The following is a 27,384-nucleotide window of genomic DNA, read 5'->3' as shown; positions in this document are numbered from 1 at the left end:
TGTGTGGCGCGTGGGGCGACTCGCACCTCGACACCTTCGACGGAGCGCAGTACGACTTCGAAGGAGTCTGCACCTACCTGCTGGCTAAGGGTGTCATGGACTCCAATGATGGCTTCGATGTGGAGATACAGGTTGGTGTTTCCTTACTCTATTTATCATAATATTGCGGTCCTTAGCGAGTGCAAGAGCGGCAACTGGTCGTGTACCACCCGCGTTTGCTCCGGCCTGTGCGGCGCGTGGGGCGACTCCCACCTTGATACCTTCGACGGCGCGCAGTACGACTTCGAAGGAGTCTGCACCTACCTGCTGGCTAAGGGTGTCATGGACTCCAATGATGGCTTCGATGTGGAGATACAGGTTGGTGTTTTCTTACTCTATTTATTATCATATTGCGGTCCTTAGCGAGTGCAAGAGCGGCAACTGGTCGTGCACCACCCGCGTTTGGTGACTGAGTGACTCCCACCTCGACACCTTCGACGGAGCGCAGTACGACTTCGAAGGAGTCTGCACCTATCTGCTGGCTAAGGGTGTCATGGACACTAACGATGGGTTCGATGTGGAGATACAGGTTGGTGTTTTGTGTCTTATTCTATGTGAACTGCAAGGGGTGATTCCCGCTTCGACACCTTCGACGGAGCGCAGTACGACTTCGAAGGAGTCTGCACCTATCTGCTGGCTAAGGGTGTCATGGACTCCAATGATGGATTCGACGTGGAAATACAGGTTAGCGTTTTGTGTTAGAGCCTAACGTTAACACCATAATATACCATAGAAGAACCATAGATAGACGGCGCGCAGTACGACTTCGAAGGAGTCTGCACATATCTGCTGGCTAAGGGTGTCATGGACTCCAATGATGGGTTCGACGTGGAGATACAGGTTGGTGTTTTGTATCCTATTCTATGTGAACTGCAAGGGGTGATTCCCGCTTCGATACATTCGACGGAGCGCAGTACGACTTCGAAGGAGTCTGCACCTATCTGCTGGCTAAAGGTGTCATGGACTCGAATGATGGGTTCGATGTGGAGATACAGGTTGGTGTTCTTGTGTAAACCTTTTTCATGTATCGCTATATTCTGTCAACTTACAGGCCAGGATTAGCTAGTAATAAAACTAAGTTTCACATAGTACTTAGTGATGAATAAAAGCTTACCTACTCTTAAGATTATAAAGGCAAAAATATGGCGTTAATTTTGGTACAATTTCAATTTTTTTATTGCTCCATGTTGGTATACAAAGGATCTTACATAATCGTCAAAAAACGACTAATCTTAATACACCTTTGTGGGTATTTTGGTACCATTGATTTGATTGCCTAATATGTAGTGAGTTCAAACCGAAAAATATCTGTTTATTCCAGAACGTACCATGCGGGACAACGGGCGCGACGTGCTCCAAGTCAACCACCCTGAAGGTGGGCGGTGGCGGCAACCAGGAGGTGGTTGCGCTCACCAAGGGCGCGCCGTTACCTGACACCTCCAAGCTGAAGAGGTAATAGGGCCCGGGATCCACCAAAGACGATTTTTTTCTGTTTTAGACTAAGAGCTAGTGAACACCAGACCTACGTCATTTTATAAAAGCTGAAAGTTTGTCAGCGTATGCTCCCAATATAGGTATAATTTTGGTGAATTATGAAGTTTGGGTCATCGTAGCTTTGGCAGCTATCCTAAAAAAAAACTGTCTGGCAAGGAGTTGGAACTGTCAAAACTGTCTGGCTGATAAGGAAACTACTTCTAATTATTGCCCAATTATGGTTTATAAAAATCAGCTTTTATAGTATAACGCAAGTCTAACTTTTACGGTGGCTTTTTCTGTATATTCAATAGACTGTAATTCTACTAACTGTAATGGGCTATGGGTTATTGTTTATGGATGTGTTACGGTCAAAGTGATAAATGTGAAAATTATGAATAATCGCCGGTTATTATGAATAATTACCGCATGATTTGGTAAATGTGATTAATATGAGGTCATTTATGTGTGTATAAAACTAAATAGGCGGCTTAGGGGTGGCCCAAGGGCCACCCCCGCCGCACCTTAACCTATTTTTCACTTTAAATTAAAACATTATGTTATAGGCATCATGGAAAAGTAATATTATGCAAGAAACATTCCAAACTCATTATGCCAAATTATATTAATATATGATATCAAAAGGTTCAAAAGTTTGGCTGTACACGAGCACGTACACAAGATGTTGTTGTCTTTTATGAAATTTGTTAGTACTAAGATTGAATTATTAAATAATCACTGTTAAATGTGATTAATTTATCACTTTTACCGCGACTGTCGGTAATTATTCATAATAACCGGTTATTATTAATAATTTTCAATTTATCACATTAACCGTAACAGATGCATTAAATTATCAAGTATTCGAGTACTGTTGAGTTATTAGAAACGCATCTTCTCTCTTCTCCTGTCCATAGTCCTCTAGTTGTATGTAATAAAGTATTGTTAACCAGATTTATTTATTGTGCAGGATAAAGCTTCGCGTAGCGGGCGCGTTTGTGTTCTTGGACGTGCCGTCTCTGGGCGTTAGCCTGCAGTGGGACCGCGGCCTACGCGTTTACGTTAAAGTGGATGCAGTCTGGCGCAACAGGGTAAGATAGACCTTATCACCTAACCTTAAACCACTTATTAATAAATAAAATAATGGCTAAATAATGTAATAATAAATAAATGAAATAAAAAGTTACACCTACGATGAACCTTGGATTAAAATGACATTTCCATACTAAATGACAACTTAAGCCAGAGTTCAACTAGGGTTTAAATTTAATTAAGGCCGTAATAGAGTTATTGTTTTATCAGCAAATCTCAATTTTTTGTAATGGCCAAAATAATGCAAATCGAACTCTATGCTATCTGACAAGATTGAAGATTGAATTTACTTACGGGCCTCAATTTATTAGATTTTTTGGAAATATAAAAGTACAAATTAAAATAAAATAATCATAGCGTCAGCGTCGTTTTCTTACAATATAATGCAATCACGCTAGACGCTAACGCTAGTAAGTCCGTATTATGGATCCACAATGTGTGTCGGCCAGCCGATAAATTGATAATAATATATTCTTTACCTTGCACGAGGCAAGGTGTCAAAAATAGAGTTAGACTCATTTGAGTGTTCCCCTCCACGGAAATCTTTAGTAAAAGGCGAAAGATTTATTCGTATTGAAGGGAAACCAGAGTGACGACACAAAGTCACTCGGGGGCTTTAAGGAACGGTAAAAATACTCACACACCGCGGGGCAGCGCGACCGCTACACCATCTAGCGAGGCTAGGAAACATCTCCTTGATTTATGCTGGCGCTACTGGTGTATGTAATTTGTAATGTTAAAAACCTAAAGCAAAGTAATAAAATAATCTATAAAAAATAAAATCATAATTTTAATGTGTCATAGGTGAAGGGTCTCTGCGGCAACTTCAACGGCGATCAGCGCGACGACTTCCAAACGCCATCTGGTGGAGGTCTACCGGAATCATCCGCTTTAGTATTCGCGGACTCTTGGAAACTGAAACCTACGTGCCCTAAACCAAAAGAAGTTTCGGTAAGTTAATCATTAGTAATTAATTGAACAATTATTAATTAATTGACACTCAATTTTTTTACTTTGTTTCCTTGTAATAACTCGACTGAATTATGCGGCACTATTGTCAAAAAAATAAGTATCACAATGAAAAACACGACGTAAAAACAATTCTAAAACTAGCGCGGGCGCTCGCAGATATATCCGTATTGAAAAATGTATTGTGTAGCGTAGTGTAGCGTGGGCGCGTGCGACGTTTTTTACACGCACGGCGGAGGCGGGCGCACGTACCGGGAACCCGCTACGTGCACCCGCACATTTTTTAGCGTACGCCCTAAAGTGATTAAGGAGTCAATAATTATGTTTTCCAATAAAAAACTTTGCATTGCCTTTAGGACTACTGCAAAACCCGTCCCGAGCGCAGAGACTGGGCAGTCAGCACATGCGGCATCATGAAGCAGTACCCATTCATCTTATGCGCCACCGAAGTGTCTCCCGCTCCATACATCGAGCGCTGCGAACGCGACGCCTGCGCGTGCGACTCGGGCGCCGACTGCGACTGCGCCTGCGCGGCGTTAGCTGCGTACGCGCACGCTTGCGCGGTTAGAGGCGTCACCTTTAATTGGCGCAGCCAGGCAGTTTGCCGTAAGTCAATAATATCTTTTAGGGACCCCCCACTAGCGTTTTTCGAGCGTTCGTCGAATAGGCGCTGGTTCAGCTTCGGTCACCACGTCGCCAACGCTGAGCCGAACGCCGGATCTACGCGGAGCTGATGTCGCGTCTCGTTATTTAGTTTAAAGGAGTTGGTGCGCCGCTTCGACGCGCACTTTAGAACTACTGCAAAACCCGTCCCGAACGCAAAGACTGAGCAGTCAGCATATTTTATGCGGCATCATGAAGCAGTACCCTTTTAGCCTACATGCAGCGCAGCGGCAGTGTGCCGTAAGTATTGATAGCTTTGAGTTACATGGATTAGCGCTAGAAGTCCGACTGCCGACTGCGACTGCGCCTGCGCAGCGCTGGCTGCGTACGCGCATGTTTGCGCGGTTAGAGGCGTCACCTTTAATTGGCGCAGCCAGGCAGTGTGCCGTGAGTGTTGATAGCTTTAAGTTAGCATAGACTAGCACTAGAAGTTAGGAAGATGTCTTTCATACAGCGCTGCGAGCGCGACGCCTGCGCGTGCGACTCGGGCGCCGACTGCGACTGTGCCTGCGCGGCGTTAGCTGCGTACGCGCACGCTTGCGCGGTTAGAGGCGTCACCTTTAATTGGCGCAGCCAGGCAGTGTGCCGTGAGTTATAATATCTTTTAGGGACCCCCCACTAGCGTTTTCCGAGCGTTCGTCGAATAGGCGCTGGTTCAGCTTCGGTCACCACGACGCCAACGCTGAGCCGAACGCCGGATCTACGCGGAGCTGATGTCGCGTCTCGTTATTTAGTTTAAAGGAGTTGGTGCGCCGCTTCGACGCGCACTTTAGAACTGCTGCAAAACCCGTCCCGAACGCAAAGACTGGGCAGTCAGCATATTTTATGCGGCATCATGAAGCAGTACCCGTTTAGCCTACATGCAGCGCAGCGGCAGTGTGCCGTCAGTATTGATAGCTTTGAGTTACATGGATTAGCGCTAGAACTCCGACTGCCGACTGCGACTGCGCCTGCGCTGCGTTAGCTGCGTACGCGCACGCTTGCGCGGTTAGAGGCGTCACCTTTAATTGGCGCAGCCAGCAAGTGTGCCGTGAGTGTTGATAGCTTTTAGTTAGCATAGACTAGCACTAGAAGTTAGGAAGATGTCTTTCATACAGCGCTGTGAGCGTGACGCCTGCGCGTGCGACTCGGGCGCTGACTGCGACTGCGCCTGCGCGGCGTCAGCTGCGTACGCGCACGCTTGCGCGGTTAGAGGTGTCACCTTTAATTGGCGTAGCCAGCAAGTGTGCCGTGAGTGTTGATAACTTTTAGTTTGCATAGACTAGCGCTAGACTGCTAGGGGGCTGCGTACGCGCATGCTTGCTCGCACAGGGGCGTCACCTTTAATTGGCGCAGCCAGGCAGTGTGCCGTGAGTCATAATATCTTTTAGGGACCCCCCACTAGCGTTTTTCGACCGTCGTAGTCTTGCCAGCGCCCGTGCATCGTCGACGCCGCACGGCACTGGCTCTCATAAACTAAAGCTTAAAGTTAGGCGAGTTTCTTCAATGCAGCGCTTCGAGCCTATGTATCTTAGATTCGAATTGCGATTGTTTTTACAGCAGGGGGTCAGTATGTAACGCAGGAACAGTGAGCATTTAATTTCATGATAATAAGCAAAATTGTGATTTTCAATTCGGGAGAAATCAGAATTTTGGCAGGTTCAAGTCTCAGAAGAGAAAACCGTTAGTTTGAAGAGCACGATTCCCAGTCATGAACGTTTTTATATGTTTTTTCCATAGGTATCTAATAATCCTAAACTATAATCTGTCCGGTGAAACGATGATTGGTTTAGACCCAAACTGATATTCGGAATATTATATTTCATGATAAACTTGAATTTTATATTCCATCACAGCGATGCAGTGCGACGAGGAGTGCTCGAACTACGACGGCTGCGTGTCGGCGTGCCCGGCCGAGACTTGCGACAACACGCAAGGGTACAAGGAGCTTAAAGGCAACTGCGAGCAGGACACTTGCGTCGAAGGTACGATTGTACAGATTAAGATAAACACTGGTATCTTATGCCATTGTAATAGAAGCTATTTTGCGACAAAAATACATACAAAAAAAGTATTGATTTCGGATAACTGAGGCCCTGTTTCCGGAGTGGAGAAAAGAGGAAATATGATGACGGGCCGACTATTTTTTCTATACATCGATTTTGACAGCGGCGAGGTCACAGCTCTGAAATCTGATTGTTTATTTAAAGCACTTCTCCGATCCGCTCTGCTTCGCTTTCGTAGAAACCGGGCCTAAGATCCATAAAGTGTTAATAAAAAATCTTAATGACAACCTTAGTATTTTGTTTGTGAAACGGACCTTGTCCTACTAATCATGTGGCATGTGGCCGATTAATAGACAATCCCCACTATCAGCTATCTCCTTCAGTACGCTATGGCAGCTGCCGCATACTATGGACAATGTGACGGGCCACAATAATAAATAATAAATAATAATAAATATCTTTGGACAATCTCACACAGCGCCATCTAGCCCCAAAGTAAGCAATTAATATGCTTGTGTTATGGGTGCTAGCTTAACGGATATACTACTTATATACTTTTTTTTTAAATACATACATATTATACATAGTAACACCCAGACCCGTCACAGAAATTAAAATTCATCATTTCAATTTCTGCCCGGCCGGGAATCGAACCCGGGACCTCTCGGCATAGTAGTCCGTTCTGAACCACTACACCAAACGGCCGACAATACTTTAGAAGTGTTAATACTTTTTGAAGTAACATACTACTCGTCTTTTTAGGATGTAAGCCCAAGAAGCCATGCCCAGAAGGCCAAGTGTATAGCAACGACAGCTTAACCGAATGCGTTCCGCGAGCAAAGTGCCGTCCAGTCTGTATGACGCTACCAGATGGAAGAGAGGTGTTCGAGGGTGACGTCATTGAGGAAGACGAGTGCCACACCTGCCGATGCTCCAAGGAGGAACGAGTGTGTACCGGCCAGCCCTGTTCCACTGAGTCGGTAAGTGTACAACCATGGAGTCTAGGGAGAGAGACAGATAGTTGCTGGATGATGACGTCGTAGAAGAAATGCCGCCATGGCGCTACTGGATGGAAGAGAGGTGTTCGTAGGTGACGTCATCGAGGAAGACGAGTGCCACATTTGCCGATGCTCTAAGGAGGAAAGATTGTGTACCGGCCAGCCCTGTTCCACTGAGTCGGTAAGTACCTATACAATCATGGAGTCTTAAGAGAGATTGACAAAAAATGTTGCTGGATGTTGACGTCAAATCAAATCATTTATTTGCATTACATGTATGGTTTGATAGTTAGTAATTGGTAGGGTCATAAAGGAAGACCAAGTTAAAAAAGGTTTTTCGTCATTGTTTACTTTTCAATTTGCCCTTTTCATTAATTCAGAGCATAATATTTGATTTCGTGCATAATCGTATATCTCGTTTACATAACTCTGGTCATAACAATTGGCACTTCATGTTGCTGTTAGGATCAAAACGATTGAAATGGGTAGATTATGTGTGGACAAATGGTGGGAGACAGCGGTAATACAAGTTGTCATTTACTGTGTTTTGATTGTGATTCAGGAGCCCTACACTGCGCTGACCAGTCCCAAACCGCACGACGAGCCTCTAAAGTGTGTGGATGGCTGGACGGCGTGGGTCAGCAAGCACACACCAGAGGCGGGCCCTCGCGGGGAGTCCGTGGAGAAAGAGCCACTGCCGGAGCTTAAAGACCTGGTGAGTACACAGCTTGTATGTGAGTCAGGAGCCCTACACTGAGCTGGCTAGCCCTACGACTAACCTCTCAATGAGGGCTATCGTTTTTATACTTAACAGTTGGCACCCCTGGCGATTGACAGGACCTTACTCTACAGTGGCGCCATCTTGATGAGTGCAAATGCGATAGTTGGTGCCACTGTCTTCGCTACTAGCAAGTGACAGGACCTTACTCTACAGTGGCGCTAACTGTTGAGCGCTAAAACGATAGCCCTCATTGCGTGGATGGCTGGACGGCGTGGATCAGCAAGCACACACCAGAGGCGGGCCCTCGTGGGGAGTCCGTGGAGAAAGAGCCACTGCCGGAGCTCAAGGACTTGGTGAGTTCACAACCGCAGCTGGAAAAAGCGTAAATAATTCTTACTCTAGATCAGGGTTTCCCAAACTATGGTAGCGAACATTGAGTGGGCCCGGCCTGTAGAACGACACACCACCCTACCCATCCAACCGCTGGGCAGCGGGCGAAATTTCCTATAAGTGGGTCCCGAGTTTGGGAACTTGTATTAGATGAGTCGTAACCCAGACAACTTTGGGAACCACTGCTCTAGATAGCAGTCGCAGTGGTAGTTACCTTGCTACTGATCATCGGAAACCGACACACGCAAGTTTTAGTTTAGGGCCTGAAGAGTGACAGTCTTTCAAAGCACCGTCTTTTCATGCACTGTCAGCTATATTCTTGAGGTTTGTCACTCTACGCCCAGAAGTCTTTCGAAAAATTATACGTGCGACTGCGACCAATATGGCCGGCCCGTTGCCCTCTTTAGGTTGCTACATTTTGGTAATATGCCCATTGCTTTATTAATATGTATTCTGACTGTAAGTAAGTATTTGACTTTGGTCTTTTTTTACTCGCTTGAAACACCATTACCTTCCATTTGATTAGGTATTAACTGAATGGTTTCTTCACCAGAAAATCGGCTCCCCAATGTGCAGCAAAGACATGATGAAAGGCATCGAGTGCCGCACGCGAGTCAACCACGAGACGCCGAAACAGACCGGCCTCGACGTCGAGTGCAGCCTGGAGCGAGGCCTAGTCTGCCGCGAGACCGGCACTACCTGTCCTGACTTCGAGATCAGGGTGCTGTGTGAATGTGGTAAGTTGGACCATGATGAAATATATTTTGCATTGATATCCGAGCAGCATTTAGGTACCCTTAAACATCCTACTTAATATTATAAATGCGAAAGTTTGGATGTCTGGATGTTTGTTACTCTTTCACGCAAAAACTACTGAACGGATTTTGATGAAACTTTACAGTATTATTGTTTATAACCCGGAATAACACATAGGCTATAATTTATGATATGTGACAAAATAAATTTCACGCGGGTGAAGCCGCGGACTAGTTATTTATATTTGGACACACAAGACGGAAAGAGGCCTTTGTCCAGCATTAGATTGAAAAATACAAACGAATACAATAAAGAAAATTGTGATCTACCCGTTTTGTTTACACACATTTTACAAAAAATAAACACAAGTTTATTTAATAAAATAACCACGAGAACAGAAAAATAAAGTTAAACCTTTCCACAGAATTCCAATGCCTCAACGACACGCACCCTAACTACCAACATCCCACTGACTGCGACAAATTCTACGAGTGCACGCCTGACTTACTCAACCAATCTATACGTCACGCCGTGCTCAAAACCTGTGGAGCTGGCACCATGTACAACCCTGTGACGATGGTGTGCGACTGGCCCGCTTCTGTGGCAGCCGTGCGACCCGAGTGTGGCGCCACTGAAGGAACCACTCCTAGCACCACAAAGATCACAACTCTTGCGCCTACTTCACCTAGTAAGTTACATTAGATTCATCAATGATAGCTATAATACCTAGTCAACCATAGCATACGTCACGCCGTGCTCAAGACCTGTGGAGCTGGCACCATGTACAACCCTGTGGCGATGGTGTTTGATTGGCCTGCTTTACCACTGAAGGAACCACTCCTAGCACTACTAAGATTACCACTCTTGCTCCTACTTCACCTAGCACTGCAAGTAAGTTATACAACCGCTAGTCAAAGAGAGCTTTAAACCCAACCCAACTATAGTCTGGTCTGTGAGCACGTAGATTGTGTCCAATGACCCCAAGCTACCCATCCTTATCGCTCGCGCGTAATTATGTTGCTATCGCGCTCGCACAATCACTGGGTAGCTTGGGGTCATTGGACAAAATTCTACGTGCTCACGGACCAGGCTTTAACTAGGGGTCATTGGACAAAATTCTACGTGCTCACGGACCGGGCTTTAACTAGGGGTCATTGGACAAAATTCTACGTGCTCACGGACCGGGCTTTGTACGACACGCTGTGCTTACGACCGGCCTGTGGAACTGGAAGAGTCCGACATATTTTTTGCAAAATTGAACTTTTTATACATTTTATTTTATTAATTGTCAAATGTATTCAATAGTAAATGTATTTGTTAATAGCCACACCAACGACGACGGAACAAGCAAGCACGGCCGGGCTGTGTCCTCCAGGCCAGGTGTACCGCGATTGCGCTTATCCTTGCGACCAGCTCTGCGACTACCTTGGAGCTGTGATCAGAGACAAGGGCCAGTGTGGACCTAGAGACGTAAGTATAGTTGTCTCTATCTTTCAGTGTAGGATGGACAGGGATGGGAGAGTAAAGAAACAGACTGATGCCGGTTTTCACCATCAATCCCTAATTTTTACGTGACCCCTAAGGTAACAAATAATATGAATTTTGTTTTCATATGGGTCACTTAAAAATTAGGGATTGATGGTGAAAACGGGCACTAGACTTTGTCGCAAGAGTTCTTATTCGGGTCACTCCAATTTTGTACCCGCGATAGCCGAACGGTGAAGGGGTCAGACTGGCCGACTCGTGATCCGAGAAACGCGGGTTCGATGCCTATGCCTATTGTGGTGAACCTACTCCTAACATAAACATATTGAGCTTAACACGAGGGGTTAACGGGATTATTAGTAATTTGTATTCACAAATTGCTAATATTCTTTAAATTCCTCTTTATTACAATCTTAGTTCGTCTGGGTAAAACTCTGGATCTTGTCTATGTTTCGTTCAATATTTGGCCACATATTTTATTGAGTGTAGAAGACCTCATAAATATACTGATGTAATTTGCAGAAGTGCATCAAAGGCTGCGTGGACATATCGGTGGCCGAGCAGAAGTGCGGCAAAGGGTACCGCTGGCGCGACATGAAGACCTGCGTGCCTGAGAAGGACTGCACTTGCTATGCTGACGGGAAGATGGTCAAGGTATGCAATGATGGATAAATGGATGCGTATTTTTTGGTACACCAAAAAGTCACACAGTATACCTACCTACACGTATAGGTTTGCTGTGTTACTAAAGAATTTTGTAATTTTGTACTCGACTATACGAGATAAAATACCTCTGGGGCCTCCAGAGGTATTTTGCACAACTTTTATTTCTTATTACGTACTTCCTTTCTTCTAATAGTTTATGTCATCTATCTCAATTCTGAAATTAATAAGAATAGGTTACCGGTTAAGCGCTGATTTTTTAATCGTCAGATATCTTATTACTAAAGAATAAACTTGTCATTTTCGACCGGACATTTCCCAAACTGTCAATGTGCCAAACTTAACTATTCTTCAAAAATTTAAAAATCAGCCCTAAGATGTGTAAAAGGAACAGGCAGAGAAGTTAGTTTCTTCAAAATGATATTCAAAATCTTTATTAGTATGTAGACCCTTTTCAGATTATAATTATTTATCGTATCGTAACCAGCCTGGCGAGCGCAAATCCGACGGCTGCGTCACGTGCCAGTGCCTCAACAACGCGTTCCATTGCGACTCTTCCCACTGCACGACCCTCGGCACCACCTACATCGACGAGGAACGCAACCAGCCCATCAAGTATACCACGACCACGACACCAAAGCCCACCACGCCTAAACCTACCACTGTGACCACAAAGGCGACCACCACGAAAGCGACCACGCTGCCGCCGACTACTGTGACGCCTCTGATTATAAAGAGTACGGTCTCGCCGCCGCCAGAATGTGATCCTGAAGGGTAAGACTTAATTATGATATCTTTGATGACATATTATTATGGCCGGATATATTTTATTGTTTTTTCACTGAGTTTTTAGCCTTTTATCATAAGGGTTAACAATTTCTTATTGATTTGCGAACCATCTGAGTATTATTCGCGTTTTTTTAATTATTTTTATAGTAACTCGTTACGTTTACATTATTTTATACGTTTCACTGTAGGTACAAATACCTTCTTTGGGGTGATGACGTGGAAGTGAAGCCGATATTGACCGCGAGCTCGGTTGCTAGCAACCAGTTCCTACCGCAAGACGCTGTGCTCAACGGCCGCCCGAAAGCTGTCTCTGGTAATATTTGTGTATTTAACTTTAAATATTTGACAAATTTTAATCTGGGTTTTGTTTTTGTTCAACCGCACGCACCGCTACGAGACGCGAACCGCAAGTCGAGAGTCAGTATATCGGCGACTGCTTGCGACTTAAATCGGCAACAGTTGCTGATAATCGCCGACGATAAATATTCAATAGACGTCTGTCACCGACGCATCGCGAATACCGCCGATGGTCGTCTCGAAGATGGGCAGTCACTAACGTATAGTCAGAGAGTGACAACGTCATGACAACGAAAGGCATGAGTCAGAGACTGTCGCTGACAGTGGCCTACAGGCGCTGACCGTCGTCTAAAGCCTGGTCCGTGAGCACGTAGAATTTTGTCCAATGACCCCAAGCTACCCATCCTTATCGCTCGCGCGTAATTATATTGCTGTTGCGACTGTGCGACGGGCGCCTGCAGTGAGTGTGCGAGCGCGACAGCAACATAATTACGCGCGAGCAATAAGGATGGGTAGCTTGGGGTCATTGGACAAAATTCGACGTGCTCACGGACCAGGCTTTACCACTGTCGCAAGCAATCGCCGACATAATGTCGCTCGTTTGTGAGCTCTCTTAAACGAGCTTGAGATTTAAATATCAGTCTCACTATAGTGTTGCAAATTTTTCTTCAGCTGGCAGTTGGAACCCGGAGATCAACGACAAGAACCAGTACATCCAAGTGGAACTGCCTCACGCGGAGCCGATATACGGCGTGGTGCTGCAAGGCAGCCCGCTGTTCGACCAGTACGTCACCAGCTACGAGATCATGTACGGCGATGACGGCAACGCCTATAGTCTCGTCAGCGAGCCTGATGGTTCGCCCAAGGTACTGTCCTGAGACCGGTTATACAAGTCCTAAGCCGACATACGGCTTGGTGCTGCAAGGCAGCCCGCTGTTCGACCAGTACGTCACCAGCTACGAGATCATGTACGGTGATGACGGCAACGCCTATAGTCTCGTCAGCGAGCCGGATGGATCACCCAAGGTACTGTACTGGGACCCGCCTCTCTCCTTCTGCAAAACCTGCCTCGAAGTGGCGGAGAGGGAACGAAAGGCCTCGGCTGACGCCTCTCTGATCCTTCGCCGTAGTCTAAGGCGCCTCAGGAGGGTCTTCGCTATCCACGCTCCTTCTCAGGGGCCCCACAAGTCGGGTATGGGGATGTCCAGCGGCCGCCTTACAAGGCTTATGGTGGCGGTTTCCCTGTGTCCAGTGCACCGTTAGCGGACGTCCCGAGGGTATCTACCATTCCCCTCAAAGCTGAAGGGGCTCGCTCAAGAGTGAACCGTGGCCTGAGACGGAGCCGGGAGTTACTGTATACAACAAGTCCTTTGCCAATATACGGTGTAATGCTGCAAGGCAGCTCGCATTTAGAACAGCCTGAGGGGTCCCCCAAGGTACTATACTGGGACCAATATTACATAATTTCTTACTAGCTTATCTTATACCGTTTTGGCAGGTGTTCCGCGGGCCAGTAGACCACAAGACGCCGCTGAAGCAAATGATATCCCCGCCAATAGAGGCCAAGTTCGTGCGCATAAAACCTCTAACTTGGCACGAGGAGATCGCCGTTAGGCTCGAGCTGATCGGCTGCGGAGAACCAAAAAGCACCACTCCTGAAGAGATCCCCACTACGGTAAGTGATGTACTACTACTGAGATGTCTACAGTAAGTGCTGTACATGTACTACTGTATACAAGCGTGTGAGCTAGAAGAAAACTTTTATACACCCCGCAAACTACAGACTTAGTTGGGTCGGCTTTCAATTTGTATGAGGAATCGCTGTAATGTGCGTTCTTCCATACATGTTCAATGTTCATACTGAACAACAGCCCGACCAAATTATCGGTCGACTAAAAGTCTGTAGTCTGTGGTGTGTCTTGAAAAAAGTAGTAGAGATGTATTTGAAAATAACGTCATTTGTGTGGACTGAAGGAATTACTACCTACCTATAGATCATTTCATCCACGAAGACGCGCCCCACCAGTTTTTGGTTGAGGAAAGCGTCCGAAACGTGAGCGAAAGTTTGATCCGAGCAATCCGAACGACATTATTTTAGTGTGCGTGTGTTGATTGATGATTTACATTCGCGGAAGAACGGTGAGGCGCGTAACTTCGTGGATGACACGATCTATACTCACAAATCGTCTCGGTTATTTTTAAATGCTATTCAACACCAAATCCATTATACATTACATTGCTTACATAAATATGTTTTTAACATTTAACCGTCAATCAACATTTATTCTACAGCCAGAACAGATGCAATGCACGGAGCCACTCGGTTTAGCAGCGGACTTGCCTATTGAAAGCATCGAAGTGAGCTCGAACAACGACGAGCGCAAATACTTCGCGTTGGATGGACCACGAGGCTGGCGTCCACTCTACAGCACACCCGGAGAATGGATCATGGTAAGATAATAATCAGGCCTGTTCATCTCCGCGAGTTTGCATCGAAAACAAAACACGCGCGACTACCCCTCCTGCGGCACATAATCGACAGGACAATCACGAGCGAGTATTGACGCACGCACGTGTATTCTTCACCCATTTGCATTGTAAACACAAAAATCTTCTGTAGTACTTATTATTATTCCGTGTAATAATATAGAAACTACACCCCACATGCAGTTTAGCTTATGATATACTAGAGCAATGTGATCGTTACTAAAACACCTCGTAAACACTTGCTGCACCCAAATAAAAATTGGAATTTAAGAAAACCAACTATTAAAAAATAAATTGGTACCTGAGGAATGTTGCAATGAGGGTTTTCGCGAATGAAAAATCCGCCAGATGGCAATACGTAGACGCGAGGTCCAAATGCTGCATGATTGGTTATTTTTTCATGACATTGACAGATATGTCAAAATCCACCAATCACGCAGCAGTCAGACCCCACATCCACGTCCCGCCATCTAGCGGATCTTTCATTCGCGAAAACCCTCATTGGTTTTAAAGCAAAAATGACAACCATTTTTACTAAAGAAAACTTGTCTGAGTATTGAAGTATTTATTCACGTAGTATAAAAGTTTTAAACAAAATAATTAATAATTTATCTAAAGCTCTGTCCTTTTCAGCATTTATTCCATTTCTATTTAGGCTCAGTTCTCTTCATTTCCAAAGAGAAGTATACTGAAAGAACAACCTATATCCCGTGCCAAATAGATTATTATTATTATATCCTATTGTAGGTTATTATTTCAGTGGTGAAAGTCTTTCACAACAACTGTCAACTATCAAATTAATACGTTATTTTCAGTTCGATTTCATGTCCCCGCGCAATCTCACCGGCATAAAGACCAAGGGCGGGCCCAAGGGATGGGTGTCGGCCTACCACGTCAAGTACACCTGCGACCTGGCCACCTTCAACCCGGTGGTAGACAGCTCCGGGAACCAGAAGCTGTTCCCAGGTAAGGATGCAGGTTGACGAAAAATATCGATATGAATGACGACCGTTTTAACCCGATATAAATGGCATTGAATGTTTTAATATAAATGAAAAGGAAAATAAGTTACACCTCTATCAGCTAACACCTATCTCTCTAGTAAGCCGATTCATAATTACGTAGAAGTAGTAGCTGAAACTAGTTGATATTTAATTAACGTACGAATTAGCAGCAAATGCGTAAAAGCAGCAAGGATAAAAAGAAAATTAAAACTACAAATGCATTTCCAAAAATTTTGAAATCTAATATGTCAAATATTAGATTTCAAAATAACAAAATTTTTTTTCGATATGATTATATCCTAAATAGGCTAGATGACAAAATTTCAATTATTTGTCCGTCAGACAGATAATTAGAAAATATTAGACTCATGTTATTTTTTATTTTCTTTCATAATTAAATAACAACATTGCTACATCGAGTTGAAATGGCGCGATACGTCACGCTTGAGTAGAATTTTTACTCAAAAGTGACGTCACGCGACTTTTCAACTCAATAGTATAATACTGTAATTATTCGATTATGAAAAAAAATAAAAAATATGCCTCCAAAATTTTTTTTCTGTCTGACGGACTAAATAGAATTTCGATTTCATTACCCACTCATCATCCCTATTGCAGTCGATAATATATTATGATTAATCGAACATTCGATATCGCTTTTCCCAGGCAACTTTGACCAGGACACTCCTGTGCTGAACGAGTTCGCGCTGCCTGTACACGCGAGATACCTGAAAGTGCTGCCGGTGAAATGGAATAGAGGCATCGAGATGAGGATCGAACCTATCGGATGCTTTGAGCCTTACCGTGAGTATAGCTTTTTGTTTGCATTTTTTTTTATAATAGGTAAAGGTTTTGTTACTACAGGTGCTGCCGGCGTAATTTAAAATGAGACGATTCTTGCGGTAGTGGAATGATGCGGGAGGATGACATAAGGCATAACTGAGCTGTCACGTCTTACGTCTCAAGTTGATTTATTTTTATTTTCTTTGTTTTGATATCCGACACCACTCGATTAAGGCCCGCCAAACACGGAGCTTGATGCACCTAGAATCGGAAGCAGCAGTTGTGACTGCTTCGGGTGGTTCAATAGACTGTGACTGCAAGAATGGTGCGTATGGCGGGCCTAAGGCAGGAACCAACTAAGTTATGTACTATGCCTGTTGTATTTAATGTAATTTTTTGTTCAATTCAATTCCAACAAGTATGTTGCGCACAGCTTCCAATTTAGGTGCTCCGCTAAGTGACACGGACGTGACGGAACTCGTCGCGGAGAGAAACGTGGCGTAGTTGTGTTATGATGGTGCGTGGGTACAATCATAATTATCATAATTTCTTGCAAATGGAGTAGGTACTTATTAATTTTTATCTAGCCAAATGACGACACGCGTACTAAAATCGTCACCCAATTAGCCCGTTTGTGGGCGTCCGTCACGGACTTCGTTACATGCATCGAGCGAGACGGAAGACCCGCGCAACGTAGCGGCTTTCTAAGTTTTCCACAAGAGAGATCCGCAGATTCCGTCACACATAGCGGAGGTCCTTACTAATATTGATGTGTTTTCCTCAGCTATTACCACGACCACTCCAGCCGTGGAAGTCCAGGGCAGCACTCCGCCGTCATGTAGCGTATGCCCAAGAGTGGAGGCGACCAGCTGCTCCTGCGATGGCGTCGGCGACTATTTCAACGGCGAGGTGTGCGTGCCGCGCGACCTGTGCCCCTGCGTCGTGGGGCATCTCACGTGAGTGCACTCCTGTTCTCTAGCATTAGCAGCAGTAGCTTCCTAGTTTGTTCAAAAGATCAGCATGCAGAAAGCGCCAGCTGCTTCTGCGACGGCGTCGTAACTAGCACAAGTTTCGCCCACTCCCAGTTCAGCTGGGGTGGTCACTAGCTATACCACTAGCCTAACTTCATAATGACTTACGCGACGGTACGGTGTGCGTGCCGCGCGACCTGTGCCCCTGCGTCGTGGGGCATCTCACGTGAGTGCACTCCTAGTCTCTAGCATTAGCAGCAGTAGCTTCCTGGTTTGTCCAAAAGAGCAGGATGCAGAAAGCCAGCTGCTTCTGCGACGGCGTCGTTGTAACTAGCACAGGCCCCGCCCACAACCATTCCAGCTAGTGCGGTGTTATAAACAGAGGTACTTTAGCTTCATGGTGACTTCTCTGCGGCGAGATGTGAGTGTCGCGCGACCTGTGCCCCTGCGTTGTAGGGCATCTCACGTAAGTGCGGCCCTGGTCTCCAGAGCAGCAGTAGACTTAAGCACAAGCCACGCCCATAAGCTCCATAGTTTGCACGGTCATCAGCCTAGCTTTATGGTGACTTCTACAAAGGTGTGGTGTGCGTTCCGCGCGATCTGTGCCCTTGCGTCGTAGGGCACCTCACGTGAGTCAACTAGCACCTGACAGGCCAGGGCAGCACTCCGCCGTCATGCAGTGTGTGCCCCGGCGTGCAGGCGGCCAGCTGCTCGTGCGACGGCGTCGGCGACTATTTCAACGGCGAGGTGTGCGTGCCGCGCGACCTGTGCCCTTGCGTCGTGGGGCACCTCACGTGAGTGCGGCCCTGGTGGTTTTGCAGTACATTGGCACAAGCCACGCCCATAACCTTTCAAGCACCGTTGTGGCTAAACGCAAACCGCGAAAGCCAAGAAAAAAAACCTTTCAAGCTGGCACAGTGCAACGGTCCAAGCGACTAGGATACAGAAAGCCAGCTGCTCATGCGACGGCGTCTTTGTAACTAGCACAGGCCCCGCCCACAACCAGTCCCGCTAGTGTGTCGTGGGGCACCTCACGTAAGTGCAACCCTGGTCTCCAGCTTTAGCAGCAGCACACTTTAGCACAACTCACGCCCGTGAGCTTCCTAATTTATCCAAAACACAGGGTGCAGAAAGCCAGCTACTTCTGTGACGATGATGTCGTAACTAGCACAGGCCACGCCCACTCCCAGTCCAGCTGTCGCGGTCTTATTATCACTAGCCTAGCTTTATGGTGACTTCTACAAAGGGGTGGTGTGTGTGGCACGCGACCTGTGCCCCTGCGTTGTGGGGCACCTCACGTGAGTGCGGCCCCGGTCTCCAGCATTAACAGCAGTACACTTAAGCACAAGCCACGCCCAAGAACTTCTTAGTTTGTCCAAGAGAGCAGCATGCAGAAAGCCAGCTGCACCTGCGACTGTGTCGATGTAACAAGCGCAGGCCACGCCCACTCCCAACCCTAATCCCTCTAATATACCTAAACCTATCATTTGTCTAGCTTCTATTATTGCGTTGTATGCGTGCTGCGAAACCAATGTCCCTATGTCGTGGGCTACCTCACGGAGGCGTCCTGAGGTGGAATTGTGTAAAGCAATCGTTATCATTTGACAGTTCATAACGTACGATTATTCTGTCAAACGCTTTGTTTAACTGACTTTATCGTACGTTATGAACTGTCAAATGATAACGATTGCTTTACACAATTCCACCTCTGGTTCCTCCTGGTTATTGTGGCAGTAGAATCAGAACATTTTAGAATAAACCACACCCATAACCTCCCTTATATTAAGACATATACGAACAGGTAATATACTACTCCTGGAACGGCTCCAGTAACTTATCAACGCTGTAGTCCAGTTGTTACGTGAATGAATATGCCTATGACCACGCTAGCATTAACCAAGAGACCATTGAGTTGGCATTCGGTGATTTTTAAGTCCGTTTTGACACCACGCAGGTACGACGTGGGCGCGACATTCCGCGGCGAGAACTGCGACGAGTGCGTGTGCAAGCTCGGCGGCGTCACCGACTGCAAGCCCGTCAAGGAGTGCAAGTGTGCCCCGGTAAGATGCCCTCTATAATCATTTGCACCTTACTCCTTTGGCGTAAGACTGTGTTTCCAGTTCCACCCATCGAGGAAACACAGCCACCCACCGAGGCGAGGTAAATAAAGCGGTTCTATTGGTTCTTTACAAACACTTCCCTAGGATGTGCATCCTCGCACATCTCTGGTGGAAATGCAACCTAAGGCATTTTCTATGGTATACACGCCAATAGGCTAGATGACAAAATTTCAATTATTTGTCCGTCAGACAGATAATATTGAAAATACATATTAGACTCGTATTTTTTATTTTACTGATTTTTAAGCTAATATTGCCATATTATAAAACTTGTGTCATTTTGTGAAACAACTGGTGTTTCTGTATTAAACGAACGTTGCAAGTATGGCGTCACTTTTGATTTACTCATTATTTAATTATGAATCAGTCTGACGGACTAAATAGAATTTCGATTTCATTACCGTCTTCATCCCAATTTACAACTTGATCATTTCCCAACAGACCTTAGTACCCAAGCTAGTACCTAAACCGTCTTGCGAGTGCTTCTGCGAGCCGTGCCCTCCTGGCACCAGGATCTGTCCCACCAGCAAGTTATGCCTGGCTCTCGACAAGTGGTGCGACGGCCTGCAAGACTGTCCCGATGATGAGAAGGAATGCACCACCACCACCATTACCACGCCCAAACCGACGACATTGGAGCCGACGATAGTGACTACTGTTCAGCCTACGGTCGGCGTCACTGCTGCTACGAAAACAGAAATCACTACTACGCCTAAACGTGAGTCCGAATCCACTCTATCTACAATAACCATGGGTTAAATTCTGAGCTGGGTTGGATAAAAACACAGTTTGATAGTACCCAGTACGGCTTCGTTCGTTTCAGCCAAATGACGTCCACTGCTGGACAAAGGCCTCCCCCAAGGTTTTCCACAAGAACGGTCCTGCGCTGCCCGCATCCAGGCTCTTCCCGCGACCTTTACCAGATCGTCGGTCCACCTAGTAGGAGGCCTGCCCACGCTACCAGTACGGCTTAAGCATCGCAGATTTAAAAGAACATGATTTTCTCACAAAAATATAAATGTTACAATTTTGATCGACAGTTCAGGTCGAAAAAAGTCAAAACAACTCAATTAACGAATACAAAATAAAGATACTTTATCATAAACCCAAGATATTTTATCAATTCATCCATGACAAAAGTGCCTAGCCTACTGCATTGATCTTATTGTGGCACATGCTTTTTCATGTAGGAACAAGACATTGACTAGACAGGTCTGACAGGTCATCTGTGCTGTCATGTATGAACCTTGCTTTATAAAGAAATAGAAAATCTTTATTTTGTTGTTTATTTAATGAATACTCGTTGTTTCAGCGCTAGTGTGTCCAGTAGTAGAGTGTCCTCCGAACTACATCGTCCGCTACACCACTCCTTCCAGCCACTCCCGCTCCTACACGTCTGACATCCCGCCGCCGCGGCCGAGGTACTCCTACCAGCGATACCAGCAAGGAGGGTACGCTAACGGCGGGTACGCTAAAGGAGGGTACTCTAAGGGAGGGTACTCTAAAGGCGGGTACTCGAAAGGAGGCTTCTCGAAGGGCGGATACAATCGTAAGTCTGCTTTTAACTTCTTTTTTTAACGTTATATGTTGTTTCGTGACTCATAATATGCATGCGGAGTGTTATTTGAATTGTCAATTGAGCAGAGAGGAGATTCTGGAAATAACAAAATCTAATCGGTTTCAAAACACTCCTTTCGTCTCATATTCTCTCTGCCTTGGTGGAAACCGGGCCAGCAGCTAGGGCGTATATATACGTCTTATCAGCACGTCTACGCTCGCGTGAGCGTATGCATCTGGAACATGACTCACGTTACTGCGCCTACACGCTTAGCGCTTGGGATTGTGTTATTAATTATACCACAGATAATATTATGTATTACATACAGAAAGTTTTCTTCTCGAAGGTAATTAAAATGTCTACTCAATGTCTGAAGAATAATGTAATTTAGCTTGTCTCAGTGTTCGCATTGTTTCTTGCCTGGTTATACTGATATTTCGTCATCTTTCTCATTGCAGCTGTTCTGCCAACGTCGCAACCGAACCAGGCCTTCACTCTGGACAAGCCGACCCTAAACCCAGCTCAAGACCTGAAGAAACAGGAGTGCCCTCAATTCAAGTGCGTCCCGCAGCTGCCGCCGCCGCCGCGGCCGGGCTCCACGCCGGCGCCGCTCGTCTGCTCGGCGCCCGCCTGCCCGCCGCGCTACTCGCTGCGGCTGGACGCCGGCCCGGTGGCGCCGCACGAGTGCCCGCAGTGAGTACACACGTGTGTCCCGCAGCTAGTGCGTCCCGCAGCTGCCGCCGCCGCCGCGGCCGGGCTCCACCCTGGCGCCGCCACGAGTGCCCGCAGTAAGTCGCTATATCACGCAGCTCACGTGTATCCCGCAGCTTACGTGTCCCGTAGCCCGCGTGTGTCCCGCATCTCGCGTGCATCCCGCAGCTCGCGTGTGCCCCGGAGCTCGCGTGTATCCCGCATCCCGCGTGTATCCCGCAGCTCGCGTGTATCCCGTATCTCGCGTGTATCCCGCAGCTCGCGTGTATCCCGCAGCTCGCGTGTATCCCGTATCTCGCGTGTATCCCGCAGCTCGCGTGTATCCCGCAGCTCGCGTGTATCCCGTATCTCGCGTGTATCCCGCAGCTCGTGTGTATCCCGCAGCTCGCGTGTATCCCGCAACTCGCGTGTATCCCGCAGCTTACGAGTATCCCGCAGTTCTTGAGTCTTGCCAGGTCACCTATGCGCCGCAGCTTACGTATGTCCCGCTCTCTCAAGTAACAATCTCACAACTCACATTTTACCCGCAGCTCACGTGTATCTCGCAAATTACGTTCATCCCGTAGCTCACGCAAACATCTACGTGTTTTTCACACTGTGATCTGGCACAAAATTATTTTCAAATAGTGCTCTACTTTCCTATAATCCCAACGTATGGTTACTTTAAGACCTATAGCCATACATGAATTCCCTCAGGTACTCATGCGTGCCGCCGCCAGAGAGACTTGCCTTCTGCAACGTGACGGAGCGCGCTGTAAGCACGTTCGACGGCTCCGACTACAAGTATGACCTCTGCTTCCACATCCTGGCCAGGGACAACCGGTTCGATGCCTGGAGTGTGCTGGGTAAGTCATGTGAAAAATAGGTGTATATGTATTAGACAAAAAGTAGTCATTTTTGTTCTAAGTGGCATTAACACTTTTATTTCATTTCTCGACCTTTCTTATGTAAACGCATCAAATGTCCCTCAATTAACCTTTCAAATTCCCAATAATTTGATTCTATGCTACCGAAATGAATCGAGCCTTTTATATGCCTGTGGTAGCCCGTAACTTTGACATGCCGGGCTATAGTGTCCTCCACGATAAAATAGTCAAGATTTATATCGATTTTAGACCTGACATCACACCTAGATTTTTTTTCTGGCTCAGATGGAAGAGCAGTCGCCCGGCAAGCGAAAGGTCGTGGGTTCGATTCCCACCATAGGCAGTTCGACTTTTTTAAGTTATTTTAAAAATGAGCACACCTGCTTACCAGTAAAATTACATCGTAAACTTGTTCCCACCCAGTCCGCAAGAAGTGCCGCCTAGACGGCTGCCAGAACGAATTAATCGTGCACCAAGACGACCAGCTCATCAAGGTCAAGCCGAACCTCATGATCGAGTACGATAACTACGAGTACACCGTCGAGCAGACCACCAAGATATGCTTCCAGAAGAACAGCTTCGACGTGGCCAAGCTTGGGAATGGACTCTCCATCAAGTCGAGACGATACAACTTCACTGTGCTCTATAATACAGACGGGGACATCAAGATTGGAGTGAGTGGCCTTTTCTAATTCTAATTATATTATAACTCATAAGCTAGTGTGACAATAGCGAGTACACCGTCGAGCAGACCACCAAGATCTGTTTCCTGAGGAACCAATTCAAAGTGGCCAATAATACGAATGGGAACATCAAGATTGGGGTGAGTTACCTTTTTTATTCTATTTACATTCTAACTCATGAGCGAGTACGACAACTACGAGTATACTGTCGAGCAGACCACCAAGATCTGCTTCCAGAAGAACAGCTTCGACGTGGCCAAGCTCGGGAATGGACTGTCCATCAAGTCGAGGAGATACAACTTCACTGTGCTGTACAATACGGATGGGGACATCAAGATTGGAGTGAGTTGCCTTTACTAATTCTTAATATATTGTAACTCATGAGTGAGGTCTATCGTCGAGCAGACCACCAAGATCTGTTTCCTGAGGAACCAATTCAAAGTGGCCAATAATACGAATGGGAACATCAAGATTGGAGTGAGTTGCCTTTACTTATTCTAATTATGTTCTAACTCATGAGCGAGTGCGACAATAGCGAGTACACCGTCGAGCAGACCACCAAGATCTGTTTCCTGAGGAACCAATTCAAAGTGGCCAATAATACGAATGGGAACATCAAGATTGGAGTGAGTTGCCTTTACTTATTCTAATTATGTTCTAACTCATGAGCGAGTGCGACAATAGCGAGTACACCGTCGAGCAGACCACCAAGATCTGTTTCCTGAGGAACCAATTCAAAGTGGCCAATAATACGAATGGGAACATCAAGATTGGAGTGAGTTGCCTTTACTTATTCTAATTATGTTCTAACTCATGAGCGAGTGCGACAATAGCGAGTACACCGTCGAGCAGACCACCAAGATCTGCTTCCAGAAGAACAGCTTCGACGTGGCCAAGCTTGGGAATGGACTCTCCATCAAGTCGAGGAGATACAACTTCACTGTGCTGTACAATACGGATGGGGACATCAAGATTGGAGTGAGTTGCCTTTCCTAATGATGGTTTAATTAATAGGTATTACTCTAAAAAACTTTGGTGTTCCATCCAGACAAATGACTTGTTTTTCAATCATATTTATCTGTGACATGCGCAGGTTTTGCGATAATTTAACCAACTGCAGACAGATTTGGCGAGCAGAATTCCGCCCGTGTCTTATTCAAGTGTCGTATGGCCCGCTAATATAATTATTATTTTTTTTACTCTGTACAATTATGTAGTGACATTAAAATCTACCTTGCAAACATCGAGGATACTCGGACGTTTGCGATATTTAGATTTTCAACTGTTACTTAATCATGTCAATTAATTGCAACATCATTACTCAAACCATTAATTACTTACAGGTATCCAAAAAGTACATGGGTACGGTAGACGGTCTCTGCGGCGCTTTCGACGGCTCCCTTCACAACGAGCGGCGCCTTCCAGACGGGTCTTTGGCCGCCAACAGCGACCAAATGGCCCGCGCGTGGGGAAGGCCGGGCCTGCCCAAAGACGCTTGCAAGACGAAGGTCATCGATGAGAAGAAACAGAAGAGGGTCTGGGAGCTGTGTGACGTCATCACGTGAGTATCCAAAGAAATTTTTGTACGAACGTATTAGATACCAAATGGCCCGCGCGTGGGGAAGACCGGGCCTGCCCAAAGACGCTTGCAAGACGAAGGTCATCGATGAGAATAAACAGAAGAGGGTCTGGGAGTGTGTGACGTCATCACGTGAGTATTAAATGTTTTCTCGAACGTATGAAGTTTTGTAACTATGTAGTAAGATGATACCAATGGCCCGCGCGTGGGGAAGACCGGGCCTGCCCAAAGACGCTTGCAAGACTAAGGTCATCGATGAGAATAAACAGAAGAGGGTCTGGGAGCTGTGTGACGTCATCACGTGAGTATCCAAATAAATTTTTGTACGAACGTATTAGATACCAAATGGCCCGCGCGTGGGGACGACCTGGCCTGCCCAAAGACGCTTGCAAGACGAAGGTCATCGATGAAAAGAAACAGAAGAGAGTCTGGGAGCTGTGTGACGTCATCACGTGAGTATTAAATGTTCTCGAACGTATGAAGTTTTGTAACTATGTAGTAAGATGATGCCAAATGGCCCGTGCGTGGGGACAACCTGGCCTGCCCAAAGACGCCTGCAAGACGAAGGTCATCGATGAGAAGAAACAGAAGAGGGTCTGGGAGCTGTGTGACGTCATCACGTGAGTATCCAAAGAAAGTTTTGTACAAACGTATTAGATACCAAATGGCCCGTGCGTGGGGACAACCTGGCCTGCCCAAAGACGCTTGCAAGACGAAGGTCATCGATGAGAAGAAACAGAAGAGGGTCTGGGAGCTGTGTGACGTCATCACGTGAGTATCCAAAGAAAGTTTTGTACAAACGTATTAGATACCAAATGGCCCGTGCGTGGGGACAACCTGGCCTGCCCAAAGACGCTTGCAAGACGAAGGTCATCGATGAGAATAAACAGAAGAGGGTCTGGGAGCTGTGTGACGTCATCACGTGAGTATCCAAATAAATTTTTGTACGAACGTATTAGATACCAAATGGCCCGCGCGTGGGGACGACCTGGCCTGCCCAAAGACGCTTGCAAGACGAAGGTCATCGATGAAAAGAAACAGAAGAGAGTCTGGGAGCTGTGTGACGTCATCACGTGAGTATTAAATGTTCTCGAACGTATGAAGTTTTGTAACTATGTAGTAAGATGATGCCAAATGGCCCGTGCGTGGGGACAACCTGGCCTGCCCAAAGACGCCTGCAAGACGAAGGTCATCGATGAGAAGAAACAGAAGAGGGTCTGGGAGCTGTGTGACGTCATCACGTGAGTATCCAAAGAAAGTTTTGTACAAACGTATTAGATACCAAATGGCCCGTGCGTGGGGACAACCTGGCCTGCCCAAAGACGCCTGCAAGACGAAGGTCATCGATGAGAAGAAACAGAAGAGGGTCTGGGAGCTGTGTGACGTCATCACGTGAGTATCCAAAGAAAGTTTTGTACAAACGTATTAGATACCAAATGGCCCGCGCGTGGGGAAGGCCGGGTCTGCTCAAAGACGCTTGCAAGACTAAAGTCATTGATGAGAAGAAGCAGAAGAGGGTTTGGGAGCTGTGTGACGTTATCACGTGAGTATTCAAAGAAGGTTCTGTACAAACGTTTGGAGTTATGTAACGTTGTCTTCAAATGATGTTGAGCACCCTCTTTCGTTATAAATAGCTCTGAAGAAAAATAGCCTTACGGCCAAAACACCCTGTAGATGACCCTATTCTGACCAATTTAATACATTAATCATCATCTGCATAGTAACTGAAACGCTTGTTTAGATAAAACATATTCCTTTTCTTCAGAAGACTCACTAATTTCCTGTATTATCATCCAGCTCTAACTGCAAAATATTTTTTCCACAGCCAAGAACCGCTCGCGAAATGCGGTAAAGTTCTCAGCTTAGACAAATGGCGCAACATCTGCTTGGAGAAGATCTGCAAATGCACCGACCTCATAGTGAACGGCACCAAGAAGACCGAGGAAGAATGCCGCTGCCTGCTTGTGGAGAAACTCGTGGCTGAATGCCTCGCGGCCGATAAGGATGTCGATATATCCGAGTGGAGAATGAAGCTGAATTGCCGTGAGTGTTGAGGATTTTGTTATCTAGTTTATTAAGTAAAAAGTCAGCCTTGAATAGTTTTCAGGAGACAAAGATTATTCCTCCATTGCTGTTTTAAAATGCTATGATGTAGTCGACAAACTAACTCGCATAAATCGCTATAGGTTGTTGAAGTGAAGTTATTGAAATGAATTACATTTGAAATTAATCTAAGTAGGTACCAGCAGATACCCTGTTGGTACCAGTACCGTTGACCGATTTCTTTCTAAGCAGCTTTTGC

The 27,384-nt window shown here is 46.1% G+C and overlaps 1 protein-coding gene and 1 non-coding gene across 2 annotated transcripts in view; one reads left to right on the top strand and one right to left on the bottom strand.

The window, feature by feature from the left end:
* The window catches only part of LOC135072174 (hemocytin), a 77,069-nt gene that overhangs the window by 16,511 nt on the left and 33,174 nt on the right, over positions 1–27,384 (top strand). Inside the window, exons 6-33 of the mRNA XM_063966131.1 lie at positions 1,361–1,491; positions 2,483–2,603; positions 3,409–3,555; positions 3,930–4,179; positions 6,072–6,200; positions 6,984–7,257; positions 7,805–7,934; positions 8,884–9,067; positions 9,511–9,774; positions 10,411–10,556; positions 11,094–11,225; positions 11,722–12,008; positions 12,212–12,336; positions 12,993–13,186; positions 13,819–13,995; positions 14,613–14,771; positions 15,623–15,773; positions 16,478–16,615; positions 17,379–17,536; positions 18,208–18,359; positions 19,520–19,625; positions 20,127–20,403; positions 20,998–21,234; positions 21,702–21,936; positions 22,651–22,799; positions 23,244–23,494; positions 24,847–25,064; positions 26,908–27,125. Coding sequence (XP_063822201.1) covers positions 1,361–1,491; positions 2,483–2,603; positions 3,409–3,555; positions 3,930–4,179; positions 6,072–6,200; positions 6,984–7,257; positions 7,805–7,934; positions 8,884–9,067; positions 9,511–9,774; positions 10,411–10,556; positions 11,094–11,225; positions 11,722–12,008; positions 12,212–12,336; positions 12,993–13,186; positions 13,819–13,995; positions 14,613–14,771; positions 15,623–15,773; positions 16,478–16,615; positions 17,379–17,536; positions 18,208–18,359; positions 19,520–19,625; positions 20,127–20,403; positions 20,998–21,234; positions 21,702–21,936; positions 22,651–22,799; positions 23,244–23,494; positions 24,847–25,064; positions 26,908–27,125 — 5,140 coding nt within the window. The remainder of the gene's footprint in view (positions 1–1,360; positions 1,492–2,482; positions 2,604–3,408; positions 3,556–3,929; positions 4,180–6,071; positions 6,201–6,983; positions 7,258–7,804; positions 7,935–8,883; positions 9,068–9,510; positions 9,775–10,410; positions 10,557–11,093; positions 11,226–11,721; positions 12,009–12,211; positions 12,337–12,992; positions 13,187–13,818; positions 13,996–14,612; positions 14,772–15,622; positions 15,774–16,477; positions 16,616–17,378; positions 17,537–18,207; positions 18,360–19,519; positions 19,626–20,126; positions 20,404–20,997; positions 21,235–21,701; positions 21,937–22,650; positions 22,800–23,243; positions 23,495–24,846; positions 25,065–26,907; positions 27,126–27,384) is intronic.
* Positions 3,081–3,197, bottom strand: LOC135072320 (U5 spliceosomal RNA). Its single transcript, XR_010257411.1, has one exon. It is a non-coding gene; the product is annotated as a U5 spliceosomal RNA (small nuclear RNA).

Source organism: Ostrinia nubilalis, chromosome 5 (assembly GCF_963855985.1).
Source record: "Ostrinia nubilalis chromosome 5, ilOstNubi1.1, whole genome shotgun sequence".
NCBI classification, from domain to species: domain Eukaryota; kingdom Metazoa; phylum Arthropoda; class Insecta; order Lepidoptera; family Crambidae; genus Ostrinia; species Ostrinia nubilalis.
The sequence above is the reverse complement of the archived record's forward strand: the minus strand, read 5'-3'. Positions and strand labels throughout refer to the sequence as shown.